Source organism: Calonectris borealis, chromosome 2 (genome assembly GCF_964195595.1).
Source record: "Calonectris borealis chromosome 2, bCalBor7.hap1.2, whole genome shotgun sequence".
Taxonomy (NCBI): domain Eukaryota; kingdom Metazoa; phylum Chordata; class Aves; order Procellariiformes; family Procellariidae; genus Calonectris; species Calonectris borealis.
In genome coordinates, this window is record NC_134313.1 from 96,815,303 (window position 1) to 96,836,339 (window position 21,037).

The 21,037-nt window shown below is 41.8% G+C and overlaps 1 protein-coding gene across 3 annotated transcripts; it reads left to right on the forward strand.

Moving 5' to 3' along the window:
* The first annotated feature begins 2,545 nt into the window (after nt 1-2,545).
* On the forward strand, nt 2,546-19,571 carry RIOK1 (RIO kinase 1). 3 transcript variants are annotated; one of them, XM_075142656.1, is made up of 18 exons: nt 2,547-2,747; nt 3,958-4,162; nt 5,302-5,392; nt 6,497-6,566; nt 7,295-7,337; nt 8,022-8,114; nt 9,117-9,229; nt 9,356-9,436; nt 9,993-10,079; nt 10,624-10,761; nt 11,326-11,429; nt 13,122-13,228; nt 14,337-14,402; nt 16,200-16,319; nt 16,607-16,660; nt 17,715-17,858; nt 18,423-18,473; nt 19,356-19,429. In XM_075142656.1, exons 1-17 carry the CDS (start codon nt 2,677-2,679, stop codon nt 18,444-18,446), a joined length of 1,611 nt encoding a protein of 536 aa, XP_074998757.1. In that variant the 5' UTR covers nt 2,547-2,676; the 3' UTR covers nt 18,447-18,473; nt 19,356-19,429. The 3 variants fall into 3 exon arrangements, with proteins under 3 accessions (XP_074998759.1, XP_074998757.1, XP_074998756.1); XM_075142658.1 differs by lacking the exon at nt 18,423-18,473 and having other exon boundaries at nt 2,546-2,747; nt 19,356-19,571; XM_075142655.1 differs by lacking the exon at nt 19,356-19,429 and having other exon boundaries at nt 18,423-18,578.
* The last annotated feature ends 1,466 nt before the right edge of the window (nt 19,572-21,037 follow it).

Below are 21,037 nucleotides of genomic sequence, written 5' to 3' on the forward strand. Positions count from 1 at the left end.
CACAGTGGTCAGTAAGGAGTGGAGGGCCTGAAGTCCCTATTTTCCTTCTGAGGAAATGCTAAAAATAAGTTACCTCTTCAGAAAGATGAAGGCGGAGGGCAGTATCCTCCTACTTTATGTCCCGTTGAGGTGGATAACTGTGGGCTATGATTGCCTGACTCCATCCTTCTGATCAGTTCATTGTATTCGCCTGATGCAGTTTATCTACATAATTATATGAGCCTCCTTTCCTCTTTAAATGTCTTCTAAATGCTAATGCATTTATCTTCACGTCCTGTTGTGTGAACACAAGAACCATTGCTATTTCCATTTCAGAAATTAGAAACTAAACCATGAGAGTTGCGTGAAGGGAGTCACCAAAGGCCACGCTGCAGTTCAGCCTGTGGTAGATCTGGACCAAGACTCAAAGCGACCCTAGCACCTTGTAACATAGGAGAGTCTCCTTCTGAAGGTACCACTATCACTTGGTGGCCTGTTTCACGTAACGCTGTTGCAGGTGAACCATTTGTGGAACAGTTTGCATCTGTTTCCAAATGAGTGCTTAAAAGCTTGGGAAAAAACAAAGCATGCCGCAGTCTATGGCTGTAGCAGAAGTTATGTGGAAGCCTGGAGCAAAGAAGGAATAAAAATGAATGTGGGAATCTTCTGGCAGTGTTATGTTTTCCCTGCCATTACAATAAATGAGTATTTTTACTGAAGAGCACTGAATAATTTATTAGACAATGAAATAAACATGTAGGATAGTGCTCTGCAGCTTCACCCACATGCATTAAGAATCCTCCAACAGCTGGTTCTAGGAGAAAGATCAGTAAACAGTAATCTGATGGTGGTCTTAATCCAATTTCTGTTGCAGGCTGTACATCAGGAAAAAGAGCTCAGAGCATGCCTGCACAAAGACAGATCTCGCCTCCCAAAACTGGAGGCTACCCAGATTGGGTGATGGCAAGGCATGCTGGCAGGGCAGCAACTGGAACTGAGCTAGGCGACGATGTGTCTTGGTGTGTGACAGGGCCACTGGCTCAAATCCTGCCTGTCCCCAAACCAGAGGTGAACCCCGCACTGCTTCTGCTGCATTCATTTTGCAACTAAATAGAGAATGCCATACATAGCACTGCATCCACTTTCAGAGGGAACGCTTGGCGTACAGGCTCCCATTTTTGTTCAGCATTTGTATAATGTCTAGCACAATGAAGCATGATGGGAATTCCCAGATAACACAATATAGTAAGAAAAAACAGGGCAGTTTGTTTTCCTATGGAATCTACCTTTCCCCTTCCAGACCTCCCTTGTGACACATCAGGGAATTGGCTTCTGTATCGTAGCAATTGAGTAGCATGAGAGCCTTCCAGCAATGCTCCCTCTCTCCTCTGGCTGAAGCCACCGGTGTCCAAGCAGAGCAGTGTTACCTTCTCACGCAGTTAGGCCTTGCAGGTTAAAGAGTTCTTTGGAAAGCAGTTGTTGTACTGCTTCTTCAGACTGACACTGTATTCTTCTCTGCCTTATCAGCTGGCAATTTATTACAGAGAGGGGATATTTGACACAAGATTCCCTCTTTTATACAAAAGAAGGAGAAAGGGGTATTTGGGTTCCAGGTGCTCTAGTGTCACAAGCTTACGTGGCAGAACTTGAAGACAGTCTGAAGTAAAGCTGTAACTTTAGAAATGTTAGGAACTGGCTTGTTGCTTTCCACATTCAGAGACTCTCAATTGGTTGACTTCACAGAAGCGTTGCGGATGGAAATGACATCTATTGCATTCATTCTTTTTTAAAGGCTTCTCAGTACAAGCATCCCTGTTTTCTGCACAATTGCAGATTTTTGATAGCCTTTACATATACCACTGGGATAATGGGAAAACTTCTACAAAAAAAGACTGCATTTTAAAATTTTACCATTGTGTACCAGATAGCAAAAGCCCAGCATTCACTTTTCTTTTCTTCATCCTACATTACATTGGTGTATGAGCAGATTAGCACGTTGTTCAGTTTCAGGGGTGTTACAGTGACCTAAGATGCTTCCAGTGAGGCTTGAAAATGTGGAATTCCTTTGGCTTCAGTTGGAGCTTTATTTTCGTAAAGATTGGAATTTAGTATTTCAGAGTGTATTAGATAAAACTCTATTGGTATCTATCACAGATGACACAGATCATCACTGATGTTTTAAGGAAAACAACCATGAATCTGTGGCATAAATGGTCATTTCCAGTCAAGAGAAGAGGGCTTGAAGATGCAACATTTTTAAGGCTGCATGATGCCGCATCACACAGATGCACCACGGATGAGTAGTTACTTGTTTATGCACTCATCAGTGGCTGCTGCGAGGTCCCCCAGAGGAAGGCTGTGGCTGCCGGGTCAGAGCTCCGCGGGCTATCACTGGCTTCGGCGGGCAGAGGACGACAGTCCCGCTTCCCGCGCCCCTCTCCCCTCCGCCATTTCCAGCCCCTCACACCGACTGCTCGCGGCCGGACCAAACCCGAAGGTAAGACTGACGTCAGGCCTTCGCAGCCAATCCCCGCGCCGGAACCTGAGAAGCGGGCGGGGGCGGAGGCGGGTCCCGTCTGCCTTAGTTGTAGGGCCGCTCACGGCCTCGGTGCTTTTGGTCCCTTTGCCGGCGCCGTAGGGGACAGCCCAGCGCCTGCAGCCCCGCGTGCCGGCCGGCTGCCTCCTCCCGCCGCCGCCATGGATTACCGGGCGGTGGCGATGAGCCAGGCCGTGCCCGGGCAGTTTGACGATGCGGAGTGCTCCGACGGGTAGGAGGGGGCGAGGGGCCGGGGGCGGGCCGCTGGGGGGGGGCGGGCCTCTCGTGGCGCCCCGCGCCGGCGTGAGGCGAGGCCGGCCGGGCCGGCCGCGGTTCCCGAGCGGTTCCCGCAGAGCTCCCGATGGAGCCGCCCATGCGAGGGGCGGTTCGGTCTGTCCTCAGGCGCGGCCGGCAAAAAACGAGGAGCGGGGAGGGGAGCAGCCCCGCACGCCGCCCGGCAGCGGGGAAGGAGGCCCGGCGGGGGGATGCCCGCCTGAAAACTGCGGGGGAGGGCGGGTGGCCTGCCCGAGTTATAACAGCGCACGTGAGGAAAGGCTGCGTGCGCTCTCTCGGCCTTTCTTTTCAATTATTTGTGATTTCTGCTTCACCACTACAATGGCCTGACCCGCCTGCAGACTCGGGCTGGTAGAGGCAGTTTCACCTTGGTGTTACTTGAGTGTAACTGAACATGTGAAACCGCGTAAGAGAACAGTGGGTTGCCTAGGACAGCAGGTCAGTTTGATTCGCTTTGGAGTTAAAGCACATCTTCTGTTGGACTGAAAGCCTAGAGGTTTTTATATTTAGTGGGGAGTGAATAAGGAATGGTCTTGTGTTGTGTGTTCAAGCCATTTTCTTTCTAGTTTACCATTTATTTAGTTAAATGCCAAATGCTGGCAGAGAATCTGCTTTGTGACATACTTCTTCTGGCAGAAAAATGCGACGTACTACAGACAGTACGACATGAGTAAGTCAAAAGGGTTCATTTCTCCCACAAATCTTTTTTAGGCCTAACTTTTTCCACGTAGGTTGTGCTGGTGCCCTGAGTTACCAGCAGGTTTGCTGTCTGTCTCCAGGGAGATTGTGTGTGATACCATGTCAGGTGGAAGTCTGCTGTGGCAGCAGGCAGAGTGGCTCATCTCTGGTGAGGGAGCCAGCTGGCCTGATCTGGTGCGTTCATCTGATTGGAGTCAGAGGGATCCAAATATATGTAACAGCAGAAGAAGCGAGAAAGCAGCACTGATGTGGTGAAAAAAATAATTTAAATGTAGTCCATCCTTTAAAGGCAGTGACATCCTCATATATGCTTGCTTAAAGACGGGTGAATTGAGAAACATCTCACTGAGAGCTAACCTTGTGAAATTAGTTGTTGGGATAAACGTATTGAATTTTTGATGACTGTAACAATCATTTGTAGTTATATGAACATCTGTATTTGTTTGAAGTGAATTTACGCAAGACACAGAGACAGTTAAAGAAGGTCAGGTCACTGAGAACTGCCAGTTATGCATGTGCGAAGAAGTTAACACTGAGGAAGGAGATGGTGATGATGACAGCGATGATGAAGAGGAAGATGAAGACTGGGACTGGGATGATGAGGTGGGAAGACTTATGAAGCGTCACAATGCTGCTGGTGGATGCAATCCACAGGTATGTTGAAGGCTATTTTGTGAGCACCAAGGGTGCCCAAGAGCAAATGGGGCTAACCTGGAGGCTTTGTTCTTTGTTAGTATTATGTTGAGCATAAATGCAAATGGAAATTTTCCCTTGAGAGAATCCCCTTCCTTTGAGCCTGTTCCTCTGCCACGCCATGTGTGTATGTATGTTGTAGCCAGAGCTCCTTTTGGTTTCCTTGTCTCTATTGCTGGATTGTCTTTGTCACTGCAGTTTTCCATCTGTGCCTTAGCTCTCTCAACCTTTCTTTGCCCAGCCTGATCTCTACTGATGTTGCTTACTTTTTGGTATTTTTCCTCTGTGTTTTTGAGCATCTTCTCCATCTTTTCTATTTAATTTTGAGACCGTACCTGCTTGTCACACCCAGGGTGAAACAGGTTATGTTTTGGACTAAGAGTGAAGGCAGCAAAAGAAAACATAGAAGATGGAGGGAGGTGCCAGAAGTGGATTAATTTAGAGTGTATGCTGTTGGCATAGAAACTCTGGCGCTGTGCAGATTGAAAAGCACACGTGATGTGAGAACTAGCATCTTTCTTCCCCTCAGGTTAGACACTGGAGGTTCAAAACCTCTTTTTCTCTTACTGATACCAACATAACAGAATAGTTGAGATAAATTAGAGTAGTGCTGATCATGGCATATCATGCCACTCACAGCACTTGTCCTGGGTGATTTATTCTTGACTTTAGTTAGAGGTTTATCCTGTCCAGTGTTGGTGAAATTGTGTTCAGATATTAGTTGTGTTTGGAGAAGACTACATGTAAGAGAAGATAGCATCTTGTTCATTACTTTCTCATTTTTTCTTTCATTTTTCTCCTTGTTTCTATCTGCTATTTCCCTTCCTTTTACAGATAGAAAAAGTGTTAATATGAGAGACTTGCAGCTCAATTCCCAGACTAAAAATAACCCTGAGTTGGGGCACTTTTTGGAATTTTAACTGATGTGTCTTTTCTTGAATTAAGTAAAATCTGATGTTAATCCATATCCATTTCCTCACCCTTTCTGTTTTTATGTTTATAGCTCTAGGCACAGGCATTTGGCCTGACTTTTCCAATGATATTGTCTGTATTTCAAAGGGCTATCTAGAGAAGGCAACTTAACAAATCCTTTGTTTCAGGCAAATAGACAGACCCCTAGTTGCTATTCAGCAAAAATGTCTACCCCTACACACAAGGCTTTAAGGAAGTTTGAACATAAAATTAATTTAGGTGAGTATAATTGCATTGTCTTCTTTTGTGAAAACAGATACCACTCTGTGATGTTCTCAAACTAATTCTGCTTACTTTAAGCCGGAACTCACTGGAATGGCAGTTAACCATTGCCAGAGAGGTTAAAAAATAGCTTTTGCATTGAAGTTGCCTTTAGCCTCCATTAACCAGCTGTCATACCCCCTTCTCTCCCCCTTCAGAGCCACAGGGCTGTTTTGGTTTTTTTGTTTGTTGTTTTTTTTTCCTTCCCTTTGACTTCTCCAGACCACATAAAGTATTTCTTACCTGGATTCTCTGTAGGAGCAAGCTGTTTGGCTGGAGGGGGGGTATCAACTCTCTGTTGTGACGATGTTGGTCATTCTCAAAGCTGCTACCGCAGCTAAATTTTCTAGACAATTGCAGTCCCCTGTAGTGGTACATTATGCAACCGGTATCTCACGGGCGTAGAGTTTCTGTGGTAAGTGAAGAGGCTGCTGTCCTAGCCAGTGTAGTTTGGTGTTTACCATGCGATGGAAATGGCTGTTCAGCTCAGCCTGATAGGGCTAGATGTAGCTGTGATTGGGGCCCTTTTGACAGGGTAGTAAATAGAGGTTGTGTTTTCCTTCATAACAAAACGGTTCTAAAATTAACTTAAGAGTAGTGCTGGTATATGTAGCCAAATACAGCAGCTTTTATACATTTAGCAATTAATCAAACAACATTTTAAATACATCATGAGGAGAGACTCCTGGAGCCTGGTGCTTATTCTGTTCAGAAAAATGGCATTTGATTGTGATAAGAGAATGGTGGACAAATTTAATGGTGAGATGTTATCCAAAAGGCATTACTTCTGGGTGGCATTACACCTCCAAGTCTGTGGGACTGCCTCACTCATCTGTGTTGTTACCTTATAGTCCTTGAAATGTAGACAGAGTGGAGTGCTAGGTTAACTCTGTTATGTAGCTAAGCTTCTGGGCTTGTTACAAAGAGCTCCACATGTGTTTGAATGTTGTGTTGTGGCATATTGGCTGGCAGTAGAATTGCAGGGACAGTTCTGAACATAGGAAACTTCTTTGATTTTGGTTGTTTTGGTTTTTTTTTTTTCATTTCTTACATGTTTTTCAGATAAGCTGAATTTTGATGACTCCGTTATAAACCGAGTCACAGAGAAGTCTAGACAGAAGGAAGCAGACATGTGAGTATTACTCCTGGTTCTATTTTCATTTAAATAATTTGAACCCAGAAGAGTAGTTTTTATTACCTAGTGTGATCCTGAGTTTTGAATAAATTTATTAAGAAAACCAAAATTTTTAAATAGGCTGCGTGCAGTTTGCTTTCTGGTCTTAAACGTTTTGGTTTCCAGATCAGTTGCTTAAATAATTCCAAAGTTTTGATGCTTCTGTCACTGCTTCTGGTAGCACATCTGATTGTATTGGTGTAGTAAGACAGAAGTGACAGGTGTCATTCCACTGGCAAAAGACTATTTTATCTCTGATACTCTTTTTCTAAACAGAGGTCCTTAAGCATTTGGGCTAGAAAAAAAATATTGGAAGCCTTTTGAAGGTTCCATCTGATGATTTGGTAAGGAGAGGTATCTTTTTTAAAAAAAGAAAATTTTTTTTTTTAAGCCTGCAGCTTATAGCCCTAAGTTGTTAAGACAGATATCATTTTCTCCTGAGTGAGCATAATTCAGTGGAGGCAAGAAGGTATCTGTAAAAGTGAAGGGCACTGATGTTTATGTGTGGGGTTTTTGTTTGTTTGTTTGTTTCCCCTGCCTGCAGGAGGAACCTTTGATTTGTATGAACTGAAAGCCTTACTTCTTGAGGCTGTCATCTTCTCTTTGATACAGAATGTCATGTTTTACTCTGTCAAAGTACTGAATCCATGTGTGGGATTGTATCATTTTATTTTTACTTTTACTAGGTACCGTGTCAAAGATAAGTCAGACAGAGCAACAGTAGAACAAGTAAGTCCTTAATGCATCAAATTTCTCTTTTGACCGGAACAAATAATGTGGAATTTTTGACTCAATGGTAAAATGGATACTGTAGGAACAGAGTTTTGCCTTGGAATTCTGTTTCCCTTGTTATCCTGGAGAGACCTGGTTTCTTTCTGTTTGTTTCTTGTATGAAGGTTGTACTTGCTTCCATAAACATTTTGGAGCTCCTTTTTAGTGTTGTGATTTGGTTGTATATGCAATGCAGAATTCCATCTTAAGCTTTTATTAAATTCCAAAGAACAATACAAAAATACTGGGTTTGCTTTTTTCCTTTTTTTCCTTAGCAAGACTGAACTATTACTGGCCCAAGGCCACATATCTGCTCTATTTCAGTTATGATAGCTATATCTTAAGAGAAGCCTTATTTTAACACATTTAATGTAACTGTGGGTGGGAAATCGTTCTCTTCTGTCTCTTCTAAAGCTAGCTCAAGGACATATGCTTAGCTTAAAAAAAAAAAATCTTGAAAGAAAAAGTGAAGTATTGTTCTAGAATCATGGCAAAATTCTGAGTGGCTGCTGTTTGGATTGATCCTTAAGAATGGTCTGATGCCATGGGTCCTTTAATATGGTACTAAGAATGGACTGTATTAGTAGGTTTTGTCCTCTTCAAAGAGAGCCATTGTGCTGACTTTTCTGTTTTAAATTTGAGGTGTTGGATCCAAGGACCCGAATGATTCTGTTCAAGATGCTAACTAGAGGTATCATATCAGAAATCAATGGCTGCATCAGCACAGGGAAGGAAGTAAGTTTTATTACAAATGACATGATAGTCTTTTTCTCAGCAAGCTAGGTGGAAGCTTGTGGTGCTCAGAAGATGTATTGAAATACTTGATTTTAGTACTGCTTTTTTTGTGTTGCTTGATTGGTAGGAAGCTGTCTTAAGATAAAATGCAATTTGTGTTAAAGGAAACAAGTTTCCCCAAGTATGAAAGGTTTCTCAGAATGCTTAAATGTTATCTTAAATTTGTGGATCATCTTAATTGTATGTTACAACTGAAACTTTTGGAAAGGGTACGTGTACACACAATACTAAACAGTGCCTGAAAAACATACAAACCTACGTAATTCTTTCTTCATGCGAGACTCTCTTGCATGCAGATCAGACCAGCTCCATGTGTCAGCAGACATGGGAGTATCTAAATGGTGTAACAAAATTCTGTTTAAAATACTATTAAACCTTCATTGCTTTTACAAAACTAGCATGTTTGTGTGCTGTTATTATCAAGTAATATCGCAGATAATTAAAACCAGACCACAAATTTCCAAGTAAATTAATAAATCAGTTTTAGAATACCTAGTGCCTAGGCTGATCTTGTTTTCTTCCAAGTCCTTGGATGCTGATTAAAGGCATACTTCCACCCTGCGTAGAGGTGTCAACGTGAGATATTTGGGCCATGCTATGGGGCCTAAATAGTGCACAGACTCAAATTAACCCTTCACACAAGGGCTTTTTTCAGTCTCCAAAATGTGGATGAGGCGGAGTTTTCTTGTGCATTGTTGTTTTTGTCCTATATGCATTGACACACCACTACCCAGTCTTAGGTACTTCCTGTAAGCTGCCTTTGGTAGAAAAAGAAATTGCCCTTGTGTGCAATCTCACTCGGCTGGGTGCCACGTAGGGGCTGGAGTGAGATCAGATCTTTTTCTGACACCTGGAGAAGATCTGATAGAGATGAAGAGAGAAGGCTACGTTGGTTTAAAGAGTTTTTCTTTAATATTATTTCTTCCCTTCATAATCTGATAGGCTAATGTATATCATGCCAGTACTGCGAATGGAGAGAACAGAGCAATAAAGATTTACAAAACCTCTATTCTGATGTTTAAAGATCGGGATAAGTATGTGAGTGGTGAATTCAGGTGAGTTTGACTTCTGCCTGGTTTTACTGGGGAAGAGGTGTTGTTTGACAGGTGGTAAAATCACCAGTGCTAATGCTGCATTGATTGGCTAAGAGTCCCTGTTGTCTTTTATTTCTTTATTTAAAGATTTCGTCATGGATATTGCAAAGGCAACCCAAGAAAAATGGTGAAGACATGGGCTGAAAAAGAAATGAGGAATTTAATAAGGTGATTCTTCCAGTTTTTATTTCAGCATGCAAAAGCAACTGAAACTTTAAGTTTATAGGAGGTACTCTCCTATTGCTAAACTGTGGCTATTGCTACCTTTTAGGGTCTCTGGAGTATTCAGGAAAGTGTCTTAAAGCTTCCCTGTGGGAGAGAAAAGAAAGGGGAGGGAGGAGTAAAGATATTCGTTTGTCTTGCTGCTCATGTTCTAAGCTCTTCAATGTCTGAACGCTCTGTCTGACTGAGAAGTGAGGAAAAGTTAGAAATAGCTGCTGCTGAGTAACAGCACACTGTGTGATACAGGTTAATCTAGGATTAACCTGAACTGTGTAAAGATTCTTTGTCCGACACAAGAATGTTTAGGGAAGGGTCAGAGCCAGAATGGCTGTGGCTTTTTCTGTCATTTCCTAGTTGTTCTTCAGAAGTGAGAGTTTCCTGAGTAGAGGAGCTCTTATTGTATATTACGTTTAAAGCAACAGAGCTCCTACAGGCACCAATGCAATGCAGATAGTAGAGCTTGGTCTTATTTTTTTGTGGCTTTGTTCCTGTTGTGTTACAGGTTAAATACAGCCCAGATACCTTGCCCAGAGCCAATTATGCTAAGAAGTCATGTGCTTGTCATGGGCTTTATTGGTAAAGGGGATAGGTAAGTATCCTTAGAAAATCTAATATTTTTTTTTTATTAATAGCCTTCCACAACGTTTTATTAAAAACAAACAAACCAACCCTCTGAATTTACCTACTACTAGTTTAGGCCTGTAAAGTTAACAAGTCACTTTTACATGTGCATGTGACCTGTAGAATACAGTTTGCCAGCCACTACTGCAGACAATCTGCAGGATTCTGAAGCCTCAGTTGTGTGCAAAATGAATCTGTAAAGTGGCTTAACCAGAGATTAAGGCTGGAAAGGCTTGCTGATCATACATGAAGATAGCTCATCATTTTGTAGTACAAACATTAATGTAGCATGGTCCGAATTAGCTCACGTTGGAAACAGAGCTCCAGTATCTTTGGCAAGCATATACCAAGCTTTGCTGCCCTTCATGCTGGCTCTGTGCACTTAGCTGCTCATGCCAACTTGCTTGACACACTTAGTGAGTGGATGGATCAGGCACAGCAGTTAAAGCATTTGCAGCTGGTGTGAAGGAGGAAAAAGTATTCACTTCTGTTATTTGTGCTGTAATTTCAAGGCCTGCTCCTCTGCTGAAGAATGCTCAGTTATCTGACTCCAAAGTCCGGGAGCTGTACCTGCAAATCATCCAGTACATGAGAAGAATGTACCAAGATGCCAGACTTGTTCATGCAGATCTCAGTGAATTTAACATGCTGTACGTTTTTAAAATTTGCTCTGAATTGTGACATCTAAAATGTATGTGTTGGCAGCCTCTATGTGAGAGTACTAATCTACCTTTAAGGGAGGGTGGGGTCCTTTTTGTGACTGGGTTTTGTAACTTATGTAATTAATTATGTAGCTTTTAACCCAGATCTGAGCTTTCTCTGTTTAAAAAAAACAAAACCAAAAAACAAAGAAAGAAAAAAACCACACAAACCCCCAAACAAAAACCCCTCAGAAACAAACAAAAAACTCAACTAGAAAAAAAATTAGTAAGGTATCATTTTTTTTTTTCATTTTCTCCCCTTACCCATAACATTGCTTTTTGTGTTCACAAGAAGACTATTTCTTTAAAGTTTAATAATACAGCTTGTGTAGAGGAGGGAAAGGATTGACCCAAAAAAGCCACTCTGGCCCTAGTATGCGAGGTGTATGCTGGAGAAATATGTTAAGATTGTTTGCTGGTTCTTAAGTTTGAAGCACACTCTGTTCCCTGCCCCTCAACAATCTCCCATATAACAGCGGTGGAGCTAGTGCAGCTCTCTGTGTTTGTTTGCAGGTACCACAGCGGGGACGTGTACATCATTGATGTCTCCCAGGCAGTGGAGCATGACCACCCGCATGCGCTGGAGTTCCTGCGAAAAGATTGTGCCAACGTTAACGGTGAGTGGGCTGCACTTCAACTCCTGTTCTGATAGCTGGTTTATTTAGGACGGTGAACTGTGTTTACCTATGTTCTTTCAGGTATAACTGACTGTTGAAGCTGTCAAACTTCTGTTAAAATGCTCCCTCTCCTAGGTTTTCATGATTTCCTCAGGGAGCAACGTACTGTGCTGAGTTCAGAAGAGTGTAGTATATTTTGCTAGAAATCATCTGGCTTAAATGAGTTACCTGGCTGAATCTCAGATTTAAGATAGATCTGAGATCAGTCCCAGTCTGCAGCAGCGCCCACTCTAGTCTTAAGGGTCTTTAAAGGACTGCGCAGCCATGCTGATGTGTTTCCTTCTGTGAGTGGAATCCACATCTGGAATTCTTCAGCTGGTGAGAAGTTACCATGTGTTATAAAGTTTCCTGCACTTACTTGTCCAGATCAGCTGAGAGGATCAAGGCATGGAGTAATTTATTACAGATGTTATCACTTGTTATAGTATTTTGATAAACAAGGTACCTTTATGGTATTTTTCTCTTGAAAATTTGGTCTTTGTGTGTGAGTGTGCATGTTGTGGAACAGACAAACACCTCCTGGTAGGGTGTGTTTCTCCCTGAGGACAAGAAATCTGTTCCTGCAGGCTGCTTTTGTCCCCCCTTTCTTTTCAGATTGACTGTTGTTTAATTTTACAGAGACTCTTGAAAGTCTGTGGAAAAAGAACCGTGTGCATTTTGATGCTATGTGTTTGTTGATACCCAGTGTGCTAGTTTCTCCTTACTCCTTTTCTGTTCATGGAGTTCTAATAATTCCCTCCTGGCTCAGGTACTTGCACCCTTGCTCTTTTTTCATGTCTTTTGGCTTACTCTCCCTAGATATTCTGGTACCTCAGCGAGTTACAGTGGTTTTGGTGTGGTTGGTTTGTTTGTTTTCTGTCACTGCAACTTTCTCTGTGTAGTCGTCATACAGAGACTCTGAGAAACACCTTGCACTATGCTCTGTCCTAGCTGTGATCATTGCAAAGACTTGTGGTTCCATGGGCAGAGAGAACTGCCTCCAAACTAATTTTTTTTTGTTCTTTCTGTGATTAATTTCTCATGGTGAGAGATCTTCTGAGAACTTTAGTAGGAAACGCTTATTAAGCAGTCCCTCAGTGTCTTTCACTGCTGTTTTTCGGTACACAAGTGCAGCCTCTGAATTTGGTTATACTTGACTCAAGAAACTAATTCTGAGTGTAGTATTGAGGAAGATTCTAATATGTGTCTTCCCTTTTAGGTGGATCATAATTAGGCTGTACTGTGTTTCAGTGGATACTTCTGTTTCTTTTTGGCAAAAGTTTGCGGTCTCCATTCCTTATTCTTTAAAATACATTTTTCATCTTGGTCATTGCAAATACTACATCTGTCTTAATTGTTTACTTCTTAGCCCCTACTCCATTAAGTCTGGCTCTTGCTGAAATTGATTTGGCTTTTATATTTATCCAGTTATTCTCCTTTCAGTATTTGTTGCATCTGGAAGATGAGCAGTTTTATTTCAGATGGCAAAGAGTCATCTGATAACTAAACCCAGTTTAGTTGCAGTATATGCTGCTGAGACTTTCCCAAGTCATCAGGGCCATTGGCTTGCTGTAACTGTCACTTTAACATCACAGCTGCATATGTTACACATAATTACTTATGGTTTTTGTCTCTGCCCTTGTTTCTGGGTAGACTTTTTCCAGAAGCACAATGTTGCAGTGATGACTGTGAGGGAGCTGTTTGAGTTTATTACTGATCCTTCTATCACAAGCGAGAACATTGATGACTATCTGTCTAAGGTAAGACCTCATGGCCTTGTTGCTTGTGTAGGAAGACTTGAACAATAAAATCAGATCTAGTTCAAGCTCCTTCATCTCATTTACTCTACATTCTGCTATTAAAGGAAGCTGGTACATGACATTACGTTATGCTAGTGCTTCAAAAATGCATACAGGTCTTTTCCATTTATACCGTTATAGGGTGACAACACTTTCATTCTATGTTTTCTCAAAAAGTCTAATTGTAAAAACTCAAATGTCTGTTTCAGGTGCTACTAAAACCAGGATGCTTTAAATTAGTTCTGTCTTTTTGGCAAGGAGAAGCTTGGCAGAAATAAAGCCATGCTTATCTAGAGAATGGGGTTAAGAATGCAGATTTGGCCTGGGTGGGCTGAGGGAGGAAGGGAATGACTCAGGGCAGTGTTACTCCAAGGTACACGGTCTTGCTAGCCAAATATAGCGGCTGGCAGAAGACGTTGATTCTAGGAGGAGGTAAACTTACTCAGTGCAGCGTCCATGTATTTCATCTCTAGCTGCCAGTCCTCGGCTCCCAGTCAGATGTTTCTTTAAAAAGCTTTTTAAGTTGTCGCAAGAGAAATAGGGGCCACATGCCATGCTCAGAGTGGAGATTTGATGTATCATTCCTGGTCAAGACCACGTGAGTGTGGTCCAAATGCCAGTACAGCATGGGGATTTCCAGATGTTGTGTACTTTCTGTCATATTGGAGGTTGAACGAGACAGAGCTGTGCTACGTGGTTCCCCTTATTTGTCTTCCTCTGGCTTGCTCAATATGCATGAGAAGAGACAAGTTCCAGGACTGAGCACCACTCGCTGTATTCTCCTTGCGCTGTTATGTCTTGTAGTCCTGCTGGGCCTGCCATGATTTGGTCTGGGAGGAGCAGCAAGCATGTTTTCCCTCTATTAATAAAGCGGATCTGCTGTTTTAAGAGTGCTTTGCAGAAATGTTGGTTACCATGAGGTGTCGCTCAAGGCATAGCTATAGGGAAAGTGGAGTATTTGTGAGTGGCAGTGTGGAGTACAAGGAGAAACACAGATGGGAATGGTTAGTTGGATTAAGTGATGTGATTCTAAAGAGTGATAACTTTGTATTGTTTTATGTTTCTTTAGGCAATGGAAATAGCATCAAAAAGAACAGAGGAGGAAAGATCCAGTCAAGATAAAGTGGATGAAGAAGTAAGTGAGGATTTTTGTTCCTGTTATGAAATTAATAATAACCTTGCCTCTTTTAAGCAATGAAAAACGTTCTGTTTTATTTGGCAAAATGTACAGCTGATAAGCAAAACATTGTTTGTGATACTGAGGTGTCCTGAACTAGTTGAGATGCGAAGTATTAAGGGATGCCATGTGTAAAAGCGGGCAGCGATAAGGTGTTTGAAGGCAAATACTCCATTTCCTAAACCAGTTTGTTTGCTTGTAGCTAGGTCCCTTGATTTATCTTCCAGTTCAGGTAACAAAAAAACTGAGTGGAGAGATCTGATTATGCCAGTGTTTTTGGACCAGTAATACAGAATTGGGATATTTGGATAGGTGCATTGGCCAAATTGCCTATCTAGCTCCAGTCCCAGTCTAATTCAGTTCTTCCATGCACTGTTTCTTTCCCTTGCTTTTACATTCAGTGAAGCCATTTCAAGTCCATTACAGAAAACTGCTAATGTTCTGGAAAGGCTTGAATTAAAGATAAAACAATTTCTATCTTAGTCTTATCTATCTGTTCCAGAAGAGTTTAAAAAAAAAAAAAAAAAAAACCCACAAACAAAACAAAACCACTAAACAACAACAACAAAACAAAAAAAACAACAAAAAATCACAACAAAAAACCAACCTAAACAAACAAAAAAAACCCCAAAACAACAAAAAAAACCCAACTCTGTGTTGAGCAGAATTTGTATTAGTGAAATTTGTACTGGTTCACATGGTGTTTATCTTTGGAGTCAATACTACTTGATTTATCAAAGACTTTTCTTTTTCTCTTGGAGCTCTGCAGGTTTTACTAACTGCTTCTGGCTCAAGCTTGGCCAAGGAAGGATTTTTGTTTCCTAAGATATCCTCAGCATACAACTTCTGAACTGTAGGTTCAGATGCTAGTGTTTTGTTGCAAGCCCATCTTTTGCAAACCAATTATTCCTTTGCTTATATAAAGGTACTGACCTGTAAGAGAGGTGGTTTAGTAGCATCTAAGTTCAGGTTATTTCTCTTCAGATTTCTCATGTGACCATGGCTAGTTTGTGTCACTTCCTTCACGAAAGAGTAGAGCCGATTAAGGGCAAGCTCTGTGGAGGTAGGCGCCTCTGCTCTTTGCACAGCACTTAGTCTAGCAGTTATGATCTTAAAGTGATTTGTACTGGGATTGAACTGATACCATGAAAAAGAGAAGCAAAGTACTTCTCTCTGATCTGGTAGTGACTTAAGTTTGCTAAAGGGCTGTTTCAAAGAGACTGCATGACAAATTTTAAGTATGTAGTTGTTGATACTGGAGTTAGGTTTTACTGTACTATATCGCTGCAGGAACTTTGTTTGAGTTGGACTGTAGGGTGAAGCAGGTATTGTTATATAAAGAGATTAAGTTCTAACTGCATTTAAATGGAGTTGCCTCCTGAAGGCATTGTAAACATCACAATAAAAACATTAGAGAAAATCCTTAGAATACAAAACTTTAGGACTCAAATAAGTTAAGAGGAAGTTGGAAGGATTGGAGAAGTTTGTAAGTGGCCTGGTGGTGGTCGTGCTAAGGAAGGAGCCTTATTAGTCATGATTTATCAAAAACGTGTAGGTTGCATGTTAAGTTTGCTCCTGCAAAAAAAAGATATGCTGCAGTTCAAATGGTAGTGGATGACTGCTGTGTTCATTTTTAGTTTCTCTGAGCCATGAAATCCTTCATGATTATTCTCTTAAGGATGCATAGTCAGGAAGGAAGAACATAATGAAACTATATGTAAATTAGTAAGTCTGTGTTTCCTTTCACTCTACTAGGTGTTTAAGAAGGCCTACATACCTCGAACTTTGACTGAAGTTAAAAACTATGAGAGGGATGTGGATATAATGATGAAATTGAAAGAAGAGGATATGGCATTGAATGTTCAGCAAGATAATGTGAGTAGACATGAGGCGCTGCAAAAAAGAGGGAGAGAATATGAATTCTTCTTACTGGAAACTGATAGCAACAAATGAAAACAGAAGCCATGTTACTAAGGTGTGGAGTACTGAATCTAGTGTCATACTTTAAAACCGTCTGGTTAGTACTAATGCCAACATTGTGGGTTTTTTCCTGGTTGTGTTTTTGTTTGTTTGTTTTTTTGAAAAAATAATTTTCTCTGGGCACAAAGATTTAAGACTCATACTTTAATAACGTAATTTTCTTTCTGTCTCCCTGGGTGTAGATTCTCTACCAGACTGTGACAGGACTGAAGAAGGATTTGTCTGGTGTTCAGAAGGTGAGAGGGTCTTTTTGAAATCCTTCATTTTAGCCGTTTTCAGAAAAGCGCTTGTAAGGAGTACAAAGAATGCCTCATCTTGCAGCTGACACTGTGAAAGAAGCCTCTTCTCTGCAGAGTGACCGTTTATGTCTGGGATGGGTCTGGCATGACAGTGTGTCCGCACACCACATGAGTGTGACTGGTGGTGGGTTGCCTGAGAATGAAATGATAACCCTTGCTATGGCCATGATCTCTAAAAGTTAAGGTGGAGAGGAGGGAAGACGTTTTCCAATTATGGAAAATGTAATTGATTTAAATTGTAGCATGACTACACGTTTTGATATGTTCAGGGTAACTTTGCTGTAATTATTGTGTAAAGAACAACCCTGCAGTATAAGGCACAAGATATTGTGTCTTACTATATTTTAAGTACTTGACAGTGACACTTCTGTAAAGTACGCTGGATAAGAAATTGGGTACAGATCAGTATGTAGCAGTATAATTCAAAGCAGAAACCCTATGTGGATTCCCCCTCCTTCCTTTGTAAATGTTATCTAGCAGTGGTGTAGACTCTGTTTTAAAATGGAAATACAAATAAGGATGGGATCAGGCTGTGGCACAGTCTCCAGGCTCGTTTAAGGATAAGTGAGTTTTCCAGCGTAGATATTTGTGTTTGCAATAAAGCCTACATACAGTGCCCCTAAGGTAGATTAGGGTATGATCCAAGTATAATTAAAAATTGGCTTCCACACATGTTAGCAAATCGCTGTTTAACTTATGGAAATTAGTTTGAGAGTGCCAATACTTCAGCTGTGCTGTGAGCCCTGACCTAAAATATTCTGTGTTGTACATTCTAGATTCCTTGTTCTTAGTTTGGATTAACCTACTTTTCATTCTTTTTCTTGAGACTCAGTGATGGCTGTAGTAGAGGAGATGGCACAAGCTCACTCAAGGGTTTCTTTGCAGCAGATTCTATTTTGGGGTTTTTTTTATACATATGTGTGTGTATGTATATTGTCATTAAGCTACTTTGTTTTGGTTTGATACAATTCTCTCTTGATATATCTTGCAGATTCCTGCACTTCTTGAAAAGAAGGCAGACGAGTCAGAAACAGACTCTGGTGATGATGATGGCAGCTCAGAGGGCTCTGATTTGGGCTGTAAAGAATCTGTACATCCCAAAGATAAACCTGCTGAAGTTAGCATGGACAAAAAGGTCAGCTGACCAGGAATTGTTTATTTTTCCCCCCTCTGCCTATGCGACAGGAAAAATCCAAACTTAGTTCTGAGTGGTTCTTGCTACTTCTTGTCTGAAACAAGCTATGGACTTCTCCTGTTGTGGAGAATGAGAGCAGAGAAAGTGAATTTCATTATGGATGTTTTATTAATGGTGTTTTTATGTAGAGGAACATGTATCATAGCTCTCTGTAGCTTAGACAAAGCTAGAAGAGAGATCTCTGCAGGGAATTCTGAGGCTACGCAAAGCAGAATTTAGTGAAACCTAGGCAGCTCTTCAGTGCCTCTGGCTACTCTTCCAGGCTTTGGTGTTCAGGTTTGTGGTTGTGGTCCCTGATTAACCTCCTTTCGCCCAGGGAACTGAGAGCACTTGATCTGTAGAACTGGAGATTTGGTGACAGTGTTTGTACCACAGTAGCTTTTGCAGTACCGTTAGTACAGATTGGCTAGCTTTGCTTTGGGCAAGAGATGTAACGCAGTCATGCAAAGGGATTATGGTTTGGGGTGTTTTTTTTAAGGGTTGTTTTTTTTTTCCAAACTGCAGAACAAGTATTCTCCGTTTTCGTGAGGCACTTCTGCAGAGCATCACCCATGGGTGAGAGCCTTTTGGCAGCCTTTTAGGTGCTGTGCAAAAGAAGGATGAAACTTGCTGGGCTTAAGGGGTTTAAGATTTGGGGGTTTGCTTGTTAGCTTTTTCTTCCTAGTAAAGGTAAGATAATACATTCCATATCTGTCAAATAAAAATGCAGTGCTCTACTAGACACTTTCTACCAATCTAGAGCTGCTGCCTTTCAGATGTGAAGCAGGGAAGACTTGGTCACTTCTCATCGTTGTGGATAGGTTTTCATTCGGACGTGAGTAAGATGAGGTTTTTGGTAAGCTGTGTTCAGCTGTAGGTTGAACTGATTAGCAGCAGTTACTTCCATCCCCCACCCCGTTATGCTGACTTTGCGTTTTCCAGTTGAGTGTAGTCTTTTCACTGTCTGGCACAAATTATAGTGTACTGCAGCAGCATAGAACCCTTTCTTGCCAATCCTGATGATGATCAACTTGCTCTGAGTTACCAGCAGTTACAGGATCAGTATTTTTGCATGACATATAGAAACACATACTATAGTAGCCCTGTGGGTAGCAGAAAACCTAGATCAGGCATCCTGTTGTAATCTTAGGTGTAAATAGCGTGAGTTCAGAATGCCTCTTGTTCCCTTTCTTCAAAGGTTGCATGAAACTCAGGTTTTAAGTAGTTTGAATGTTGCCTTGTCATTACCAGCGTGCAGCTCTTAGCTCTACCCCCAACCTACACTTCCTTTTTCCTTTCCCCTTACCATTCCTATTGATTTTTTTTCTTTTTTATTTCTTCCTTTTGATAACCTCATTTTTATGTGGTGTGTTAATTAACTTATTAATGTAACGATTGACCTGCTCAAAATCTCTCATTCCTTCTGGCCTTAAATGAATGGTGTTTGGTCCTTTATAGGAAAGGAAAAAGATGGTTAAAGAAGCCCAAAGAGAGAAGAGAAAAACCAAAATCCCAAAGCATGTGAAGAAGCGGAAAGAAAAGACTGCAAAAATGAAGAAAGGCAAATAAAATCAGCTTTGGCTTGGGGAAAGGGATGGTTTGTTGCGGGTTATTTAGTCACCATCTTTTTTCTTCATTTAAAATTAAAAATCCTTTATTTATATACATACAGTATTAACTGTGAAGGTGGTTTTTTTAATAATATGGTGTAATTGTTTGAACAGAGTACGTGCCATGGGTTTCTCAATAGGAAAGAATAGTTTAACACTTGTGCATGTTAAAATCCTTTACCTGTGCAGGTTTAACCTGTTGTTAAACTTGCATTGATTTGTTCCTGGCGTCTTATTCCCCTGCCTCACACTGCATACAAACTAGCTTGGTTTGTTCCAGAGCAGTGGTTTGATTCAAACAGGTTCTTGGAGGAGAGGGAATGGCGATTTGAAGGCCCATGCCTTCTTCACAGTATGGAAGCAAATTGAGCTAGCTGTCCTCTGCAGGCTGTCACAGTCACCCATGGATAACCCTGCAGGCATTGTACCTTTGCTGCCTCCCCGTGCTCGCATCACTTGATATTTTCTTACTGCATACTGAGTGTAGTGATTTGGGCAGGCATACCCAAACAGACCAAAGCCTGATTTTTTTTTTTTTTTTTTTGCTTGTATCACCATTTTTGGTATGGCTCAGCATTACCAGTCCATGTTGTGCTAAGGTGCCCCAGCTCTTTATTAGGGAGAAGTTGGCAGACCTCTGCTCATAAGTGACCCACTTGGGCTGAGGCAAAGGCGCCGTACTGAAGACAGACCACCTTCTCTCTTGGCAGCCGCTTTGGCCACTTTCCATCACTCTTGGGAGGGGTGTCCTCCTCATGCTGTAGCACATCAGCTGTCTTTTCCCACTGCTGGCGGTTTCAGAACTCCCTGTGCCACCACAGAGAAAGGGTCTGATTCCAGTAAATGCCTTGATATGTTTTCCCACATTAGGGGTGGAGTTCATGCCCTGGGGATTTACGCTTACAGGACATCCATCCTCTGATGACAGAGGACAACTTTTATCCATCAATGAATATCCAACAATGATGGGTTGGCCAGGGGCAGGGTGAAGCTTCCTTCTCTTTGCTCCTCACCTCCCACACACAAAAGAGAGATGATCTTGGCCAATTGCACACCTGGTTGCACTCACCAGTTTGACCTTCGCAACCTCTTTGGTGCCTTTGGCTAGAAATCTGGTAAGATCTGGTCAATGCTTCCAGATCTCTCTCTCTCTGTGCTCCCTTTCTCCCTACCCATACAGGGATTGACAGCATTCTCATGTACAGTATGCGTATAAGTGTAGACAGTATTGCTGGAGCATGTTGGGAAGCAAGACTGGTATTTCCTCAGCAAATGGGGATGTTTGTTGGGAGACTGAGATGAAATATCTGCATTTTGGAAAATGGCATTACATCAGGTGCAAGAAAGGGGGCAGCCTCTAACTTGGTACTGAAGGGAGGAGGAGGTGCAAGGCCTACTCCAGAGGTGAGGGAGTACTGTCGATGGCCATTTGTCTTAACGCTAAGGGCTGAGATGCTGCTAGATGTATGGACACACTATTTCCTGCTTTTCCTTGCCATCATGGGAGCTTGCGTAGTGACGTAATCAGGC

Coding starts and splice junctions, on each gene's coding strand:
- RIOK1 (XM_075142658.1), top strand. CDS start 2,677: ATGGATTACCGGGCGGTGGCGATGAGCCAGGCCGTGCCCGGGCAGTTT. Junction 11,430..13,121: donor AGATTGTGCCAACGTTAACG/GTGAGTGGGCTG, acceptor GTTTCTGGGTAG/ACTTTTTCCAGAAGCACAAT. Junction 16,661..17,714: donor ATTTGTCTGGTGTTCAGAAG/GTGAGAGGGTCT, acceptor TATATCTTGCAG/ATTCCTGCACTTCTTGAAAA.